The 15,689-nt window shown below is 53.2% G+C and overlaps 1 protein-coding gene across 1 annotated transcript in view; it reads right to left on the reverse strand.

The window, feature by feature from the left end:
- ACSF2 (acyl-CoA synthetase family member 2) overlaps window positions 1–14,656 on the reverse strand; it is a 34,599-nt gene extending 19,943 nt beyond the window's left edge. Inside the window, exons 1-10 of the mRNA XM_042864992.1 lie at window positions 14,567–14,656; window positions 8,381–8,576; window positions 7,416–7,544; window positions 6,379–6,432; window positions 5,140–5,258; window positions 4,356–4,518; window positions 3,830–3,925; window positions 2,679–2,827; window positions 2,104–2,195; window positions 963–1,039 (exon numbers count right to left, since the gene is read on the reverse strand). Of these exons, the coding sequence (XP_042720926.1) occupies window positions 963–1,039; window positions 2,104–2,195; window positions 2,679–2,827; window positions 3,830–3,925; window positions 4,356–4,518; window positions 5,140–5,258; window positions 6,379–6,432; window positions 7,416–7,544; window positions 8,381–8,576; window positions 14,567–14,628 (1,137 nt within the window). The 5' untranslated portion in view covers window positions 14,629–14,656. The remainder of the gene's footprint in view (window positions 1–962; window positions 1,040–2,103; window positions 2,196–2,678; window positions 2,828–3,829; window positions 3,926–4,355; window positions 4,519–5,139; window positions 5,259–6,378; window positions 6,433–7,415; window positions 7,545–8,380; window positions 8,577–14,566) is intronic.
- Window positions 14,657–15,689: the final 1,033 nt, after the last annotated feature.

Raw genomic sequence — 15,689 nt, forward strand, 5'->3', positions numbered from 1 at the left:
TTCTCAGACGGCTCAGGACAGATGCCCTGGACTCTCCCAGTCCTTTCCAGAGCATGCAGTCATCCCTATAAATGTCCCAGTCCTGGCAAGGTCTGGGTCTGCCAATAATAACAGCCTAACCTGACTCATGTGCTCATCCATCACAACAGTGCACTTCCTCAGCGTTTGCAAGCAATGCGGCACCGAGGTGAAATTTGTTTCTGTTAAAGTAAAACAAAAAGGCTCATTTTTGGCTCATTCCCTCGCAGGCATAAAACCACTCCGATGCAATGCTGCACAGTACCTGAGAAAGAGTGAAATCGGACTCAAACACAAAGTGGGGGCACGGGCGACACAGCGCACGCCTTCAGACCCCCCAGTGAAACGTCACCCAGGCCCCAGCGCCCCACGGGCCAATGGCCCCCCACAGGGGGGTGCGTGGAAATGCGACGGCGCAGAGGAACAGGTGCTGCAGCACAGGCTGTGGTTCTGACAGAGCAACGCTTGGTGCCACGCATGGACTGAACCGCTCCCACGTTCAGACTCTCAGGCACACAGCACGCGTGGGATTTTGTATCTGTGCGCCGTCCAGGGCAGAGGAAGAAACCTCACAGCAGAGTGAGCAATGCAACCCCCACACCCAAACGAACCACAGACTCCCCTCCCAAAGTCATTCGTCCTTGCAGCTCGTGCAGAGACGGAAGGGTTTACAAAATTGAAACACGCCAACAGAAGTTCGGCCTCTGGTACCCCATGAAGTGTCTCTCACCAGGCTGCCTCCCCAGGCGCCCCAGAGGACAGCAGGCACAATTCCCCCCTCCCTCCCAGCCCCACTGCGCAGCCTCTCCGCAGCCCGGCCTCACACCACGTTCCACCACCTGACCACAGCAGCTCTGGCGCGGCTGCTGCCCAGAGGTGCCCCATCTCATGTTTTGGCCACAACAAAGAGCTCTTGCAGCTTTTGCACAGCAGCCACAACTCACCACAATCTCTGGCATGTGCATCTTTGTTGAAATCACCTTCATGATCTCGGGGGGAACAGGGGAACCTGCAATGATTCCTGCAAGAGAAAGGAGAAGATGGCTGTCTCAGAAACTGCATGTTTATTCATAGCAGCAGTCCCTCAGAAGGTTCTGCACACTCAGACTGAAATGCTGGCGAGACCTTTGGGATACACTGGTTCCTGTCAAAATACTTTCTATTTGTACGGATACAGAAGCAAAGGCTGCAGCAAAACCAGTTTGCCTGAATGAATTAAGGGTTGGCAGAGTTCACTTGTTAGGAAAATAAACTCTGTAGCACATACTTAGTCCAAGGTACGGTTCCAGAAAAGGAAAGACTGAGAGCAGAAAGAGGCACAGATTCTGCAGAACAAACACACCCATAGATCACCACCACCAGAAAAACAAGAACCTTTCCTCCTGCTATGGACCACCTCTCCGGGGAGGACAGCTCACATCCCCACCTGTTCAGATGTGCCCTAGGATGGATGACAGCGAGAAAGCAAAGTAATGCGTAGGCTTTGCTGCACGGCAAGACGAGACAAGGATCATTTTTCACATAACAGAGCTAATAAATCTGCTTAGGTGTTTCCTTGTGCCCCAGCACCATCTCCTCTCTGCTGCCATTGCCTCAGAAGGGCAGATGGCCTCCCTCCTTCAGCTGTTGTGCTGAGGCCGTCTGAGATAAGAGAGAATCCTCCAGCACGTGTTAGAAGTTGTCATACGAGTGTCTTTAAAAACAGGCAGGAAAGTTTGGGCAGAGAAACGACGAACAGCTCTGACAGACGCACCGGCTCAGAGCACAGAGCGTCTGCTGCCACCCCGTGGTAGCTCGCGATGAGAAGAGCCGAGCACCATCTGGCTTCCCAGCTTACCACGGCGGCGGCCCGTAGCAGATAAGTCCCCCCTTGGATTGCTTTAGGATGAAAGAAGAGTAAATATACGTAGCTCTGGAAGGAAATTCCAAGGAAACAAAATGCAGCACCAAATTGACGGCTCACACAACACAGCATTTCCCTGCAGAGCAGCCTTTTGCACACAGAGCTGAACACAACCTCCCAGCAGGGAAGCAGAGACCATTTCACCGGGCTTTTCCCTTTTCTGCCTGAGTTGCCAGACTTACCTCCCCGCAGGGTCGAAAGGTCGTAGGAGTCAAAGTCCGGCTGGGAGAGCATGTCTATGAACATGGTTGGCGTGCCGTGTAAGAAGGAGCATCTTCAGAAGGGGGAGAAAAGGCAAAGCTGCAGAGTTGGAGCCCAATGCCCCACTCTGTCACACTCAGAGCACATCACGTGTGCCCCACACAGCACACAGACACAGATGCACACATTAAATGTACGCCTGTGCACGTGTACATACACACAGCTGTAACTCCTTTGTTTCCAACAAGTTACACGTGAAGCACAACCTGGAAATGCTACCAGGGATGGATGCTGAGGGACCAATGGGGGCCACGTGTAAAACACGCGGGCAGCAACAAACCAGGATGGACAAATCCCTGCAGTGACCCAACATGCCCTTATACTCGGGGGGCAAAAATGTGAGGCAAGCTCCCAAGTAGAGCAGTGCCTTCTGAAGAGCCTTTGTAAGAACAGAGCAGCAAAGCTGCCGCTGTGCAGTGGGCAGGAAGCACGAGCAGCAGCCCGGCAGGGGAGGCAGGGCAGAAAGCTCCCGCAGGGAGAACCCGCCGACTCTCACTTCTCTTGAGACACCGCCTCCAGCGTCGCCTTCCCCTCGAAGCTGGGGGCTGAGAAGATGCAGGAGGAGCCGTGCAGCGCCGACACCATGCAGCCTCCCACCGACGCCAGGCAGTGGTAGAGGGGCGCGGGGATGCAGACGCGGTGGTCCTGGGTGCAGAGGCAGGCGGTGAGCGGCAGGGCGCGTCCCGGAGCCCCGGCAGAAGAACTCTGCCGATTCCTCTGGAACTGGCCGGAATTCTGAAATTCGCCTTTCTTCCCATCAGATTAAAAGCTACGCTGGTGCTTCTCGCCCTTTCTTACAATTAGATTGGGACATTTTTCCTATCGAGATTTCATTCTGGATTCTTGCAACGCCTTTTCCTTGCTGCACTTCCTAGGCTGGTATTGCTGTTACATTATAATATACCCGCCCAGGGAACGGCAGTGCTGCTTCAGACATGCAGAATTATGCAGGACTTGGTGCATGCTATTAATTTCGTTTTTAAGATCACAAAAGGCTCTGATTGAAAAATTCTTTTTTTTAAGTTATATACATATATTTTTTAATCAAAGCCATACTGTGAGAAATAGCAGAACTTCAAAAGAAAGGATTTGCCTTTCATTATTCCTTAGAGGAACTAAAAACAGAAAACATCAACAAGATCTTATACTGGAAAGAGTAACGGGAGCGTAAACATGGCACGAAATGAAGTCATGTAAAGGAAATTAAAACTTCACTCAATAGAATCCAAAGCTAACATCTAGAGCTCTGTAATTGTTCAAAATAAGTATTCACCAAGATGAGAAGCAATTCATTTCACCATTTTCCCCCTACAGGAACACTTTTTAGAAAAAATAAAACAACAAAAGCTTCTCATGAATCTAAAATGCAATTTCAGTGGAACTCCACGTGGGAAAAGCGAGGGCCGTGCTTCCATCTGCAGGCACAGGGAAGGCCGAGCAAAGCCTGAGCCGCCAGGCAGAACAGAGCCCTCAGAGCCCCACGTCCCACCCCAGCACGGCAGCTCTGTGGGGCCGGCATCCTGCAGCGTCCTGCACAGCAGCACACTAACCCTGCACCCGGCCCTGCACAGCAAGCAGCAGCTCCCTGCACATTCGGTCTCAGCGGCACCGAGAGCACAGCCCAAGCCTGCTCCCCGCAGGACCCACCTGCTCTGTGATCCCCAGCCTCACCCCGATCAGGTTGGCATTGTTCACAATGTTTCTGTGAGACAGCGTGGCTCCTTTGGGGCTCCCTGTTGTCCCCTGAAAGGCAAAGAGCGTTCTGCAATGAGGTCACCTCTGCAGAGGGCACGCGTTCTTTGAGGCAAGCTCCCAGGCACAAATCCTAGCATGATCTCACACTCCATCTCTTCATTCCCCTCCCTGACCTGAGAGATGGGATTTTTTACTTTTTTCCCTTTATCAGCACTCGGTCCCAAACCAGGCAGAAAAAGTGGCTCAGCTACAGCTGGAAAATTCACATGGCAACTCTTGACAAAGGGTTGAGCAGCAAGAAGTAGAAAGGGGAAACTCTAGAAGACTTCCTGTGTTCTGCAGCAGAGGAGGAAAAAGGCAGAGCCAGGGCTTGGTCAAAGAGAGCATTAGGCAAAGGAAGCTCAGCATCCAACAGAGTCTTCTCTGCATCCCCTCTGAGGAATCCAAGCACAAGCCTGGAGCAAACAGAAGCACCTACTGAAGTGAACTGGATGTTGACCGGTTCGTTGCAGGACAGGGTCTGCTGCAAGGCTCTTAACTGCTTCATATGGCTGCTGTCCCCAGCCTGCATCACTTCGTCCATGTGAAAGGTACCAGGCAGCTTGGAGTCCAACATAATGACAGTAGATAGGTCAGGTAGCCTGGTAGAAGGAAACGTGCCATCAAGAATGGAGCAAGGAGCAAACTGTCCAAAGAGCTGTATGGAGGCCAGGATAAACCTCCTGCACAGGCTAACCTGTCTGCTTTGGATAAGACTCCATTCCTGTAACACAGGAACGAGAAGCATTTAGAGCAGCTCACGCAGGGTACATACACCAAAGGAATTTTACTCCAAATCTGCAATCAGTGTTTTAAGGAAGAATCGTGTGTAGGACGTTCCACCTCTCAGGGCTCTGTGATTCTGCAAAGAGCCCTTCTATTGCTGGCAGCGATGGCTGAAGCCCCAACAGGCAAAGACCAAACCGCTGCTCCAAGGTGTTGTCCATCACCGGTCTGGGATCTCAGCAGTGTCAGTGGAATGGCAGAAGGCCTGAGGCAGCACCTGCAGGGCAGTGCTGGGGGAGAGGCTCAGCGGTTGTGGTGTCTCCCAGCACAGCTCCATTAAGTGGCTGCAAAGTGCCCTCATCAGTACCTGAAGTCCTCAATAAGGAGATCTCTGCACAGCCCCTTCCTCCACTACGGCGTGTTGCCTGCAGCTGAGATGACACAGGGCAGGACACAGCTGCTAGGTCAGTGAAACCTGCCAGGTGTTCCTAACTCACCTTTTGCTCTTTATTCCCCCTGGACTGGAGTTTTCCACTTCAGGACATGACTGCTTTAGAATATCATAGTACTTCTGCGATTTAAAATGAGCAGGGAAGACCAGTGCCTTGCAGCCAACCTGTGAAGGGAGACAGAAACTGATCAGATCTCACACTGGGGTGATGCTCGGGCCACAGAGAAGAGCAGAGCCTACAACACAGTGACCCCACGTGGCATAGGTCCTCCAGTGGCTGTGCATGGGATGTTCTCCATGCTGCTCTGTTCAGGCACACGATCCTGACTCTCCAGACTAAATCTGAAGCTTTCTATAGACCTCCCTAGTAAGAGCCATCGTATACAAGGTTAAAGAGTCACTGAAGGGCATGTAAGAGGTCTCTGCAAAGTGAAAATGCAGCAGGACACTCTCATGGTCGGGGGTTCAGTTCTTGCTGGGCAAGAAAGCAGAGCTGCAGCTGTGGTTCCCCACTCTGAGGATCACTGTTCTTCACTGCAGTGTGAAGGTAAAGGACTGATGTTTCAGGTCAGGAGTCCCAGTGTTAACAAAAAGCCCAGCCCAAAAGAATCCCCTTCAGCGCTATGGGCTTATGCTGGAGAAAATCAGAGCAGAATCTAACACAAAAATACATAAAGGGAAACAAAATCCAGGTCTCCTTGGGAAAAAAAGGATAGGAGTGCCATCTCAGGAGAGAGATGCAGAACCAAAGTCACGAACAGAGCCAGGAAACGAAGCGTTCCCAACACCAACAGGTGCAGCAGGTCGCCTGTCCCAGTGGAGGCAGGAGCTGGCACATTCACTTTGGGTTTACGTTGCCACCTGGTGAGAGCACCAAGACTGGAGGGGAAGTGCTTCACTGCAGGGCATTTAGTTTTAATATCTGGAGACAGCAGCAACACTGGCAATATTACCATAAGAGGATTAAATGAAGGATGAAATGGGAACTCAAACTACAGCCCAGCAACCCAATTCCAGACTGCTGATGCAAGAAAAATAAATCTCATTTAGCAGCAAGAAATCCCCCACTTCTTTCCAGACAATGCAAAAACGTGCATGGTGGCCTTGCTCCCACATGGCCACCACCAGCCCTGTTCTCTGGCCAGCTCTCCTTGCCTCTTCCTAACACGCCTACGTGTTTAACAGTTCCCCTCTCTGTACCATCTCCTGCTATTCCCTCTAACAAACTGCTTTTATGACTTCTCATAACAAGTCAAGAAGAATTAACAGCGAGTGCCATACAAACCTTCCTGACCACAAACTCCAGCTCACGGGCCTGATAGGCTGGATTCACAGACACCTGAAGAAGGAGGAACAAGAAGGGTAATCAGAGTAACCTTACCCCAGAAACCCTCTTCCCTAATGCATACTCCACCAAGAAATTTCTCCCAGAGACAGGTGAGAGCAGAAGCCCCTCCTGTCTGAGATGCAGACCTAAGAGCTCACCACAAGGAACTCACGTTCCTAGAAGTGCTATCTGAACCCTGTGTTTGCATGAAAGAAAAGGGAAAGGATTCATGAGTCAGTCACAACAGCTTTAGGAATAAAAACAGTCCTCCTTTCTCCCTGGCAGGCATTAAATCCAAGTCACAGGTACTCAAAACTCAAGGGAACCTTGGCATTCTGAACAGACAACCAGCAAAATATCAGCACTGTACTGCTCTCAACAGAGGCTGCACTGAGCGCAGAAGCGGAGCTGACCCTCAGGGTCATGCTGAGCTGTGCTCACGCATCCTTACTGCTCCTTAGCAGACACTGGGATGAACAGTGCTGAAAAAAAATATCCTAGATGTGTTACAGCCCTTACACAGAGCACTGCATAAACAGGACACACTTTGGTTAACGTACCAGATCACACCATCAGTGAAAATTGAGGGGAATTTCAGGGGAATGCAGCTTGGGCTGGGTTTCTGAATGAGCATTTGTATCTCGAAGCCATTTAGACACGTTTAGGAGGGATCTCAGTAACTGGCAGCTCTTTGGGATAACCGCATGTCCCATAAGAACCAACCTAGGGGCAATCTTGTTTGTATCCATCGCTTTCCTGCAGGCCGTTCACAGCAGGCCGTTCCCTTCTACTCCTTCCTCACAGCCCCGCCGTCTGCCTCCCTGCACGGCAGAAGATGCGGGCGCTGCTCAGATCTTGCTAAAACTGATTTGTTAGCAGCTCACCATGCTGGGTACGAGCAAGGAGAGAGTCAGACTGCAGACCTCATCTCCACCATATGCTACTGCTGTGTCCATCTCCTTTCCCAACGCACTGATACAAACCCCAGCACTTACCAGGATGATTCCTGCCTGGGCTGTTGCAAACTGCATGAGAACCCACTCATATTTATTGGGACCCCACATTCCTAGCCTGTCTCCCTTCTTCAGGCCAAGAGCAAGAAGTCCAGCTGCTGCTTGGTCTACCTGTAAAATGCAAGACAAGCACTTGAGGATCATAAACATTATGTGGCAGTGGATATCTTTCCACAGAGTGGAAGCCCAGGTGGGCTGTTCACGTGGTGGTACTGCTTCGGAGTAGCTTTCCTCATCCTCGTCTTCATTTCCTCTTTTAGGACAAGCTCATTTCCTTACTAAGCAAGATGACTTCCATTTTCATTGCTTCTTGAATATAGGGGTGACAGATACTGGTCTGGGCAGCCCAGTGGTTTGGCAGTGGTGCCTGCTGTGGGGGCTGGATCAGCTGCAGAGCCTGGTGGAGGAGGTGAATCAGATCCAAAGGCCTCCTCCTCTGGAAGGTGCTGATAGGTGCAGACCAGACCTCAGCATGGTGCGGTGAGCAGCAGATCTCTGGCTTGGCCAGGATCAGGGCATATGTTTGTCAAACGTTCTATCAGGTTTTTAGGATTCTGCACGTGCTCAGGGTTGAAGTTCAAAACCACTGGAGGTAACAAAGTTGAAAGTCAGACCAACGTGACCAACACAAGAGCTAACGCCTGCTCCAGGTGTGGAAACATCATGACTCAGCCCACAGAAATTATTGCCACCTGATGTATTAAGTATGAAAGTTCATTTTGCAATATAAAGTAATCATTTCATGTATGCTGTCTTCTCCCTTTGATCTGTAAGGACAAAGGCAGCACACACCAGTGGATGTTCGCTCTGGCAGTGCTGTCAGAGAGCCACACAGAGCACAACCCTCGCTCCTGAGCTCACCAATGAAACCGGGCTGGATTTCCCCATTAACACCAGCTGCTGTCCCAGTGGATCGGCTCGGGCTGTGATGTGAATCAGACACTCACCTCCCCTTTGAACTGAGCAAACGTTTTCCGAACTCCGTCTCGGTGGAAAACGAAGGCGTCACGGTGGGGAAACCGCTCCGCTGCCTCATCCAGGCATTGGCCCACAGTTTTGTTGATCAGAGGAATGTCTAAGGTCCCCTGGACATAGCTGTCGGTCACCCTATGGGATGCAGAAAGTGTCCTCGTGTGCAGGACACTGCGAAGGAAAAGAAGCTGTGAGACAGACACCAGCAGGTTTTCTCTGCTCTCACAAACCCAGCTGCGCTTCAGGAGCTGTGCTACATTATCCCAGCACTGAGCTGGTCGCCTCCCAGCTGACTTCCTAGTGCTGTAACGGAAGACACAAAGAATTCCTAAGCCACCAGGTTCAGCTCAGGGCTCTGGTTACAAAAAAAAGTGTCTTTGTAATATAAGCAGTCATTACATGCTCCCAGTCTGGAAAAATCACCCATCTGCCTGCAGTACCAGCGGTGCCCATCTGAGAGTTACAAGCTTTGCCCGCTAATCTCTGGATCACCTTTGAACCTCTGCCGTGCTATTCCAGCCTTGGTTGGCAGCCCCGAGCTCCACCCAGACTGAGGACTACAAAACAGTGAACTGAATCCAATGGAAGTGGTTTTTTCCTTCCCAAGGCCCAGTGGCTCACTCCCATAAGGTGCAAGCAGCGCATCCCACTGAAGCCAGCAGAGCTTTAGCTCTGCATCAGCTCAAACAGCAGTCAGCTATCACAGCATTGCCCAACCCAGAACAAAGGGCCATCCCCAGCACGTCCCATGCTCAGACCAAGCAGAGCACCTCACCCAAACCACACCTGCAGAAACAGGACTACAGCAGAGTTAAGACTGGTGCACTCGTGACATGCCACAGAAATATGAGGAAGGTGGTTCGATGCCAGGCCTGATAGATGAACATCAGAGCTGGTACTGTCCTCCTTCCATTTCAAAAGAACAGACAGCACCCTGAAAGATGTTAGGCAACATCCTAGGACACAAACATGCTTGCCCTCAGTTATCTCCACATGTCAGGGCCACTGTGAGATATTTCCCTCTTCCAGAAACAGAGATGAGAAACTGAACTGTGAGCTCCAGCAAGGCCTAAGTGCACTAAAGGGAATCACAGGCAGCCACTTCTGTGCCGAAGATCAAAAGGACCTCCAAAAGCAGTGGGAAGCAGCTGCTCCACCTGCAGATGCCCACGTCAGCTGGAAGTGCAAGCACAGCACAGGGCCGAAACCAAAACCACTCACCCACAGGGCAGGAGCCCCCAGCAGCCCAGGGAATGCGCTGCCCGGTGCTCACTGTGCTGCTCTCATTCATCTGGCATGAGAACCACTCCAAACATTTCTAAATATCTGCAGAGATTGTGGACTTGGCAGTTTATTGAGAGATTGTAACATTAAAAAGTGCAAATGAGGCGGAAGGGAAACAGGGAAAACGTTTTGCAGGGATGTTCATTGTAATGGCTTCCTTCTGCTGGGAAGAGGAGATGGCTGAGAAAGTTAAACAAAACTCAGTCTGCGTCATTTTAACCTGTTCTAAAAAGATCTGCGGAGAACAAGGCAATCTTGTATCACGGAATAAAAACTGCTTAGAAGAGATCAAAGGAGTTGAGCTTTAACCGAGAGCTGCGAGCAGAGCAATGATCTGTGTGTGCAGCACTAAGTGGGCTGCGCGGCCTTTACTGCCTCCGGGAGCAAAACCACAGAGTTTGCAGTCCTGGAGATGGCAGCAATAAAACCAGGAGCTACCAGAGCAGTGAATGGAGGGGGCTGCAGGGCCTGCAAAGCGGGCTGCCAGGGGAGAGGATACACAACAAACAGACGTCAGCACGGAGGACAACCTGGGAGGCGTTTCAGCAGAGAAGGGCCTTGGCAGAAATGGTGGCACACAGTACTTGAGGAGCACAGAAATGATACCGGAGGCCCAACTGGAGAGGAAACGGGAAGCAGCAAGAAGCTGTGGGCAGAGCACTAGTGAAAAGCATTTCAAAATCACTAAGGCTTTCCCCGATGGTCAGCTGCTTCGCTCAGCAGAAAAGCAGCAACTTCCTCTGAAACCACAGCTGTCAAGGATCCAAGCACTGCTGTTCTCCTCCCTCCCTCCTGCTCGGAGCCTTTCTCTGCCCAGCAGCTGCCTGCCAGGCAGGATGCAGCCCCACCAGCTCTCCCACCTCCTGGTTCCTCTCTCCTCACTTCTCACTTCTTTCCTCCACTCCTGTCCTGGGATATTCCTAGGACGGACAGGGTTAAGCAGCACTTGCAGGGTGCGTGGCTCTGAAGCACTGCCCTTTGTTCACAGATGTGGGGCAGAGGAAAAAAAAACAACAGATGACCCTGAAATCAAATTTTACCCATTCATTACGGGATCAACGCTCTGCAAAGCCTTTGTGCTAATTGCTGAGAACCTGCTTTCCTGCCCGTGAGGAATAACATCAGCACGGCATTACTTCCTCTGCAAGACGGGGCTCTGCCCCCTGCCTGGCACAAGTCGAGCCGCTGCCTTTGGGAGCAGAGCAGCACAGCCCGACCCTCTTCCCTCACTCCTCGTCAGCAACGGCAGCTCCGCTCGGGTCAGGCTTTCCCTTCTCACAGCTCTGCGCAGCAGCTCACACCGCGGCTGCAGGGGCTGCCCCAGGAGGAGGCGGGAGGATGTAACCGAACGAGCAGTAAGGAGAATTATCTTTTGTTTCAAAGCTCCTGGGGTGGACACGTATAAAGACCAGGAGATGAAAGGAAGCTCCACAGAAGAAAAGCCTTTGATAAGAGCTGAAAAAGCTCTCCCTAATCCACAGAAGAGTGCTTTTAGGGGGGCAATAAAAAGCACGGCAGCTCCTGCCATTCTGAGCCACAGTCGCGTTGTTGCAGGGCAGCTTTAGGAAAGCCCCTCCCGTACCTCACGCTGCCACAGCAGGAAGCCACAAACTGTTCGCAGCGATCAGTGGAGGCCGCCGCACTCACATCTCTGCAGCCAAATCACCTCCAGTTCCAGTGGAAGCAGAGCCCATCTCCATGGTGACGCCCCACATTTCCCCACCGGCTGCACGGGGAACAGGCGCCGCTCGGCGCTGAGCTCCCTCGGACGGCCGGGCAAAGTGACCCGGGGTCAGCGAGCAGAGCCACCTCTTGTGCAACAGCACTTTCACCTCGTGCACCCCGGCTCACCGGAGCCCAGCAGGCGCTGTGCTGCGCTGGGGGCAGCAGAAGGCTTTCATCGACCGCGCTCCTCTGGGGACTCGACCCAAGGGAAGCGTTACAACTGGTCAAAAAACACATTTGGTCTCGCGTGTTCCCGCAGCACGGGGCTGGCAAAACAAGAAGCAGAAAGAAGAAGGAAGGGAAAGTTCAATTGAAATCCAGACCCTGCAGCCGATGGAGTCTGATCGTTATGCTTTCTGCAGTCTCCTTTGACGTCCTCTGAGCTGCTCGCACAGCCCTGCACCGCTGCCAGCGAAGGGGCGACACAGCAGGCAGAGCAGAACCTCAGCTCACACCCCCAATTCCTCCCCGGCTGAGGGGGCAAAGGGTCTCACAGGGGCAGAGCCCCATGGCCCAGGCATGAGGGTTTGTTTTCAATCTGAGAACACTGAAAGTTCCTCACGTGGTCCCCAGAAATTCTCCTGTGCAGAAAGGCTCTGGGCCTGATCCTCACTCCTTAACACACAAAGCCCAAGCAAAACGACAACTCCTCCTTCCTCCAGTTTTCACAGCTCCATCTCCCTCCGTCCCAAACGTGGGGATGAAAGAATATCAAAGAACTGCAAAGTATTTCTTTACAGAACTCTGCGCTCTGAAGTGCTTCAGTGGCGATGCCCTCGCAGTGTGGAAGCACACACAGCTGCCTCCCAAACCCCCACCCTGCACCAAAAACACCTGCAGCCTTGAAATCCGGGTCTGAAACAGCTCACACTCGTAGCCCAGAATCACCAACTGGTCTCAAAATGCTTCTCTTCAGAAACACCAAGGGAGCAAAACTCATAGCTTTCATCTGGTTCGAGCTCCTTGAATTTAAATCTGATCTCTGGAAATGCTTTGGCACTCCTGGACCACTTATTTCTTGGCCATAGCAAAAAGCAAAAGGTGTGGGCCAAAGTAAAACAGCACTCTGGAAGCACAGGGAGCCTAGAACAGAAGGAACAAGGCAGATGCATCACGTGGAAGGATCAGCAGCACCATGCTGACAGCAGCCTGCCTCCTCCTGCCCAGAGCCAACAGCCAGCAGGAGCGTGATTGCAAAGAGCATTCGAAGAGAAAGAATGTTTAAACAGAATGGGTCCGAGGGATTTATGTATTTTCTTTAGTGTTTGCTCTAGAAGACAAATAATTCACTCTCCGCCTCCTCCTGCGGCACAGCTGGAGGTAAAACAAATCAGGATTATTTGATCTGGTGGCAGCTCTCCTTTCCCTGCCTCAGCTGGCAGAAGGCAAACTAAACTCCTCTTGGGTTTCACCAATAAACTTTGAGAGCACACGTCTTCTTTTAGCAATGCATTCTGGCAGCAAAGCAGCCAGCAGTGCCTGCAAACGAGCCAGCCTCACCACCATGCTGCTCCTGCATGGCAGCGACCTCAGCAGCAAAACTGCACAGAGAAACACTGGGGCGTGGGGGAAAGAGCTTCCTCCTCGTCTCATGTGGATGCAAGGTCGGCAGATGGATCGCAGCCAGCCCATAAAGCACCCATCAAAGCTTATAAAGCAGCCTCAATCAACCCCAGGAGCTGTGTGTGATTAACCTGACCAAAGTTTTACAGCTGCTGACACAAGATAACCGGTTTCATTTTTCATCTCTTTTTCCATCTCTGCAGAAATTACCCTGAGAAGGGAGGTGTGACCCCTGATCCCCTGCAGTGACAGAGCTGCCCTGCAGCAGTGCGGGCTGCTGGCTGACTGCTGCAGCTCCCCGTCTTCATGGGGTCAGAACTGATCCCAGCTACGGAGCTCAGATTTGGGGAAGCTCAAGGGCTCCACATCCAGCTTCTCATTCGTGGAAATCCATTACGATCACCTCCCCAAAGCAACAAGTTTGGGGTCTTTTATGTAAAACAACTGCAAGGAAAGAGTGGTGAGCTAGCACGGCTCTGCACCGTCTTTACCTCCTTGCTCTTCAACACAACCCTGCTGGCTGTGGAGTTAATCACCTTTTGATTACTTTTTGTTTGTTTACTTTAGTTAGAGCAATGGTGATCTCCAGAGTTTTCCTGGAGCCCTCAGGTTTCAATTCCAGCAGGCTGGTAGTGTTGTTCCGTGTGCCTTTCCCTCTGCACTCGTTCTGCCCAAAGGATAAGCACTGTGCAATTAGGAGCAGAACTTAATAAGTCTTCACGTTACTAGAAGGAGTTTATTCTTATAAATAGGCTTTGTGAGTCACTGTTCTGCCACCCAGCTTCACATGGAATGCTGGGCTGCGTCCGAAAGGCAATAAACGTTCTGTATCGCTCCTCTCCCGATCCTGTTTCTTAAGAGCAGATGTTGAGATGGTTGTCTCCCCACCAGAGCCCAGCTGAAAAGCATTACCTGCACTCCGAGTGTGAACCCTGCCGAGCTACTTCCCGGAAGTCACCCGGGTAGGATTAGTGTCCGAATTTCAGCTAATTCTTCCAAGCATCTCTCAAAGCCAATTGCTTTCCCGTTTTTCGCAGGAGTTTGCTCCAAAAGGCAGCTCGAACAAAAGCGAGAACCGGCCAGCTGCAGAGCTCCTCGGAGCCGCGGACCTGCCGGCCCCGCGCTGCTGCAGACCCAGCAGCCTCTGCACGGCCGTAAGAACAACAGTGGCACAGGGACACCGACGGGCACGGCCCGCGAGCCGGAGCGCCGAGCGGGGAGGAGAAAGAAGCTCGTCTGTACGTTGCACAGCAGTCGGATGGAGCCGCTGCACAAAGAAAGTTCAGCCCCGGGCGCACGCATTCCTCCGCTGTCCCTCCCCTGGGGGAGGTCGCCTGTCTGCTGCTGCCGCTGCTTCAGGGGGGTACCGGGGAGCCAAAGTACGGCGACGCACCTCCAGCACCCCTGAGCCGAACCCGGCCCCTCTGCACCGCAGCCACCGCCTGGCTCAACACCCCCATCCCTCTGCCCCCTTCAGCCCTGCACAGCTGCCCTCTTGCCCCAACAACACGCTGCCCCGCGGTGCCCCGTCCCCTCGATCCCCCGTCACTTTGCTCCCGGCCCCTGCAGCCCCCCGGTCCCGTCCGTACCGCGCGCTCAGGCGGAGCAGCCCTCGGCGGGGCAGAGCTGCGAGCAGTGCGGCGGTGGCCATGAGTGCGGCGACGGCAGAACCGGGGGGGCCGCTCCGCTCCGTACGCAGCTCCGGCGGGGGCGGTGCGCGGCCCGGCCCGGCCCTCCTCAGCCCCGGCTTGGCCTCACCCGGCCCCGGGGAGGGCAGGGCAGGGCTTGGCCGGCCTCGCCCCGCAACGGCCCGGCCCTGGAGGGAGGACGGGGTCTGGGAGCCGGGAGCCCTGCTAACCGCCACCCGCTCAGCCGTGTGGAGTGGGTCGCAAAGCATCTTCTGCGCGTGGGGGCCCCGCTGGAGCAGCAGGCAGGATGCCGCGCGTCCCAGGGCACTGCCGCGGCTTCCCGGGATCCCCCCTTTGCTTCCCGGCCACGGCACGCTGCTGACGGCACTGAGCCCCGTCTCCCTGCTCGCTTCTCTTCCCAGCTCCCTGCCATGCAGCTCCGTCTCTCCGCTCTGTCCCAGCGGCCGCTTTTGGCCTCACCCCAAGCGCTTTGCCGCAGCCGCCCCGAAACCCTCACGCAAATCCCGAGCCTTGGCTGACACGGAATTTGGTACGAGGGCTGAAATTGACTCTGCCAAGGCAACCGGCGCTGCTTGCCTGTTTTTCTGCATCCGTCAGAGCCCTGTGAGTCATTAATTTCTAGCCTTATCCACTTAATGAATTATCGCAGTTACCACTTCGCTAGCGGCTTTCAGCACTCTGGCTGTCTGTACCCCGTCACATCAAACAGAGCAGCGAGGAGCGGCAGAGCCGGGCTTGCCGAGGGCAGAGGCAGCACCCAGAGGAGCCCCGCAGCGCACAGCGGCACTGAATGGTGCAGAAGGGCTGACACGTGTGGCATTCCTTGTGGCAAATGATTGACAGACTCTCCGGGCACTGCTGGAGGCTAAGGTATAAATTTGGTGCCAGAGGACAACCCGTGTCTCAAACATCACACAGACATTAACCACCGGGGTGGGCTGAGAGCGGCCTGATTCTCACTCAGCCACTGACCTGCAGGACAATCGCTGGCAGTCATTTCACAACCCCACTTCTGGTTTTCCCTCCGCCCAGGTGGACGCCAGAGATCAGCAATGGGAGATGC

Source organism: Lagopus leucura, unplaced genomic scaffold, assembly GCF_019238085.1.
Source record: "Lagopus leucura isolate 7727_CA_CO unplaced genomic scaffold, USGS_WTPT01 Super-Scaffold_797, whole genome shotgun sequence".
NCBI lineage: Eukaryota > Metazoa > Chordata > Aves > Galliformes > Phasianidae > Lagopus > Lagopus leucura.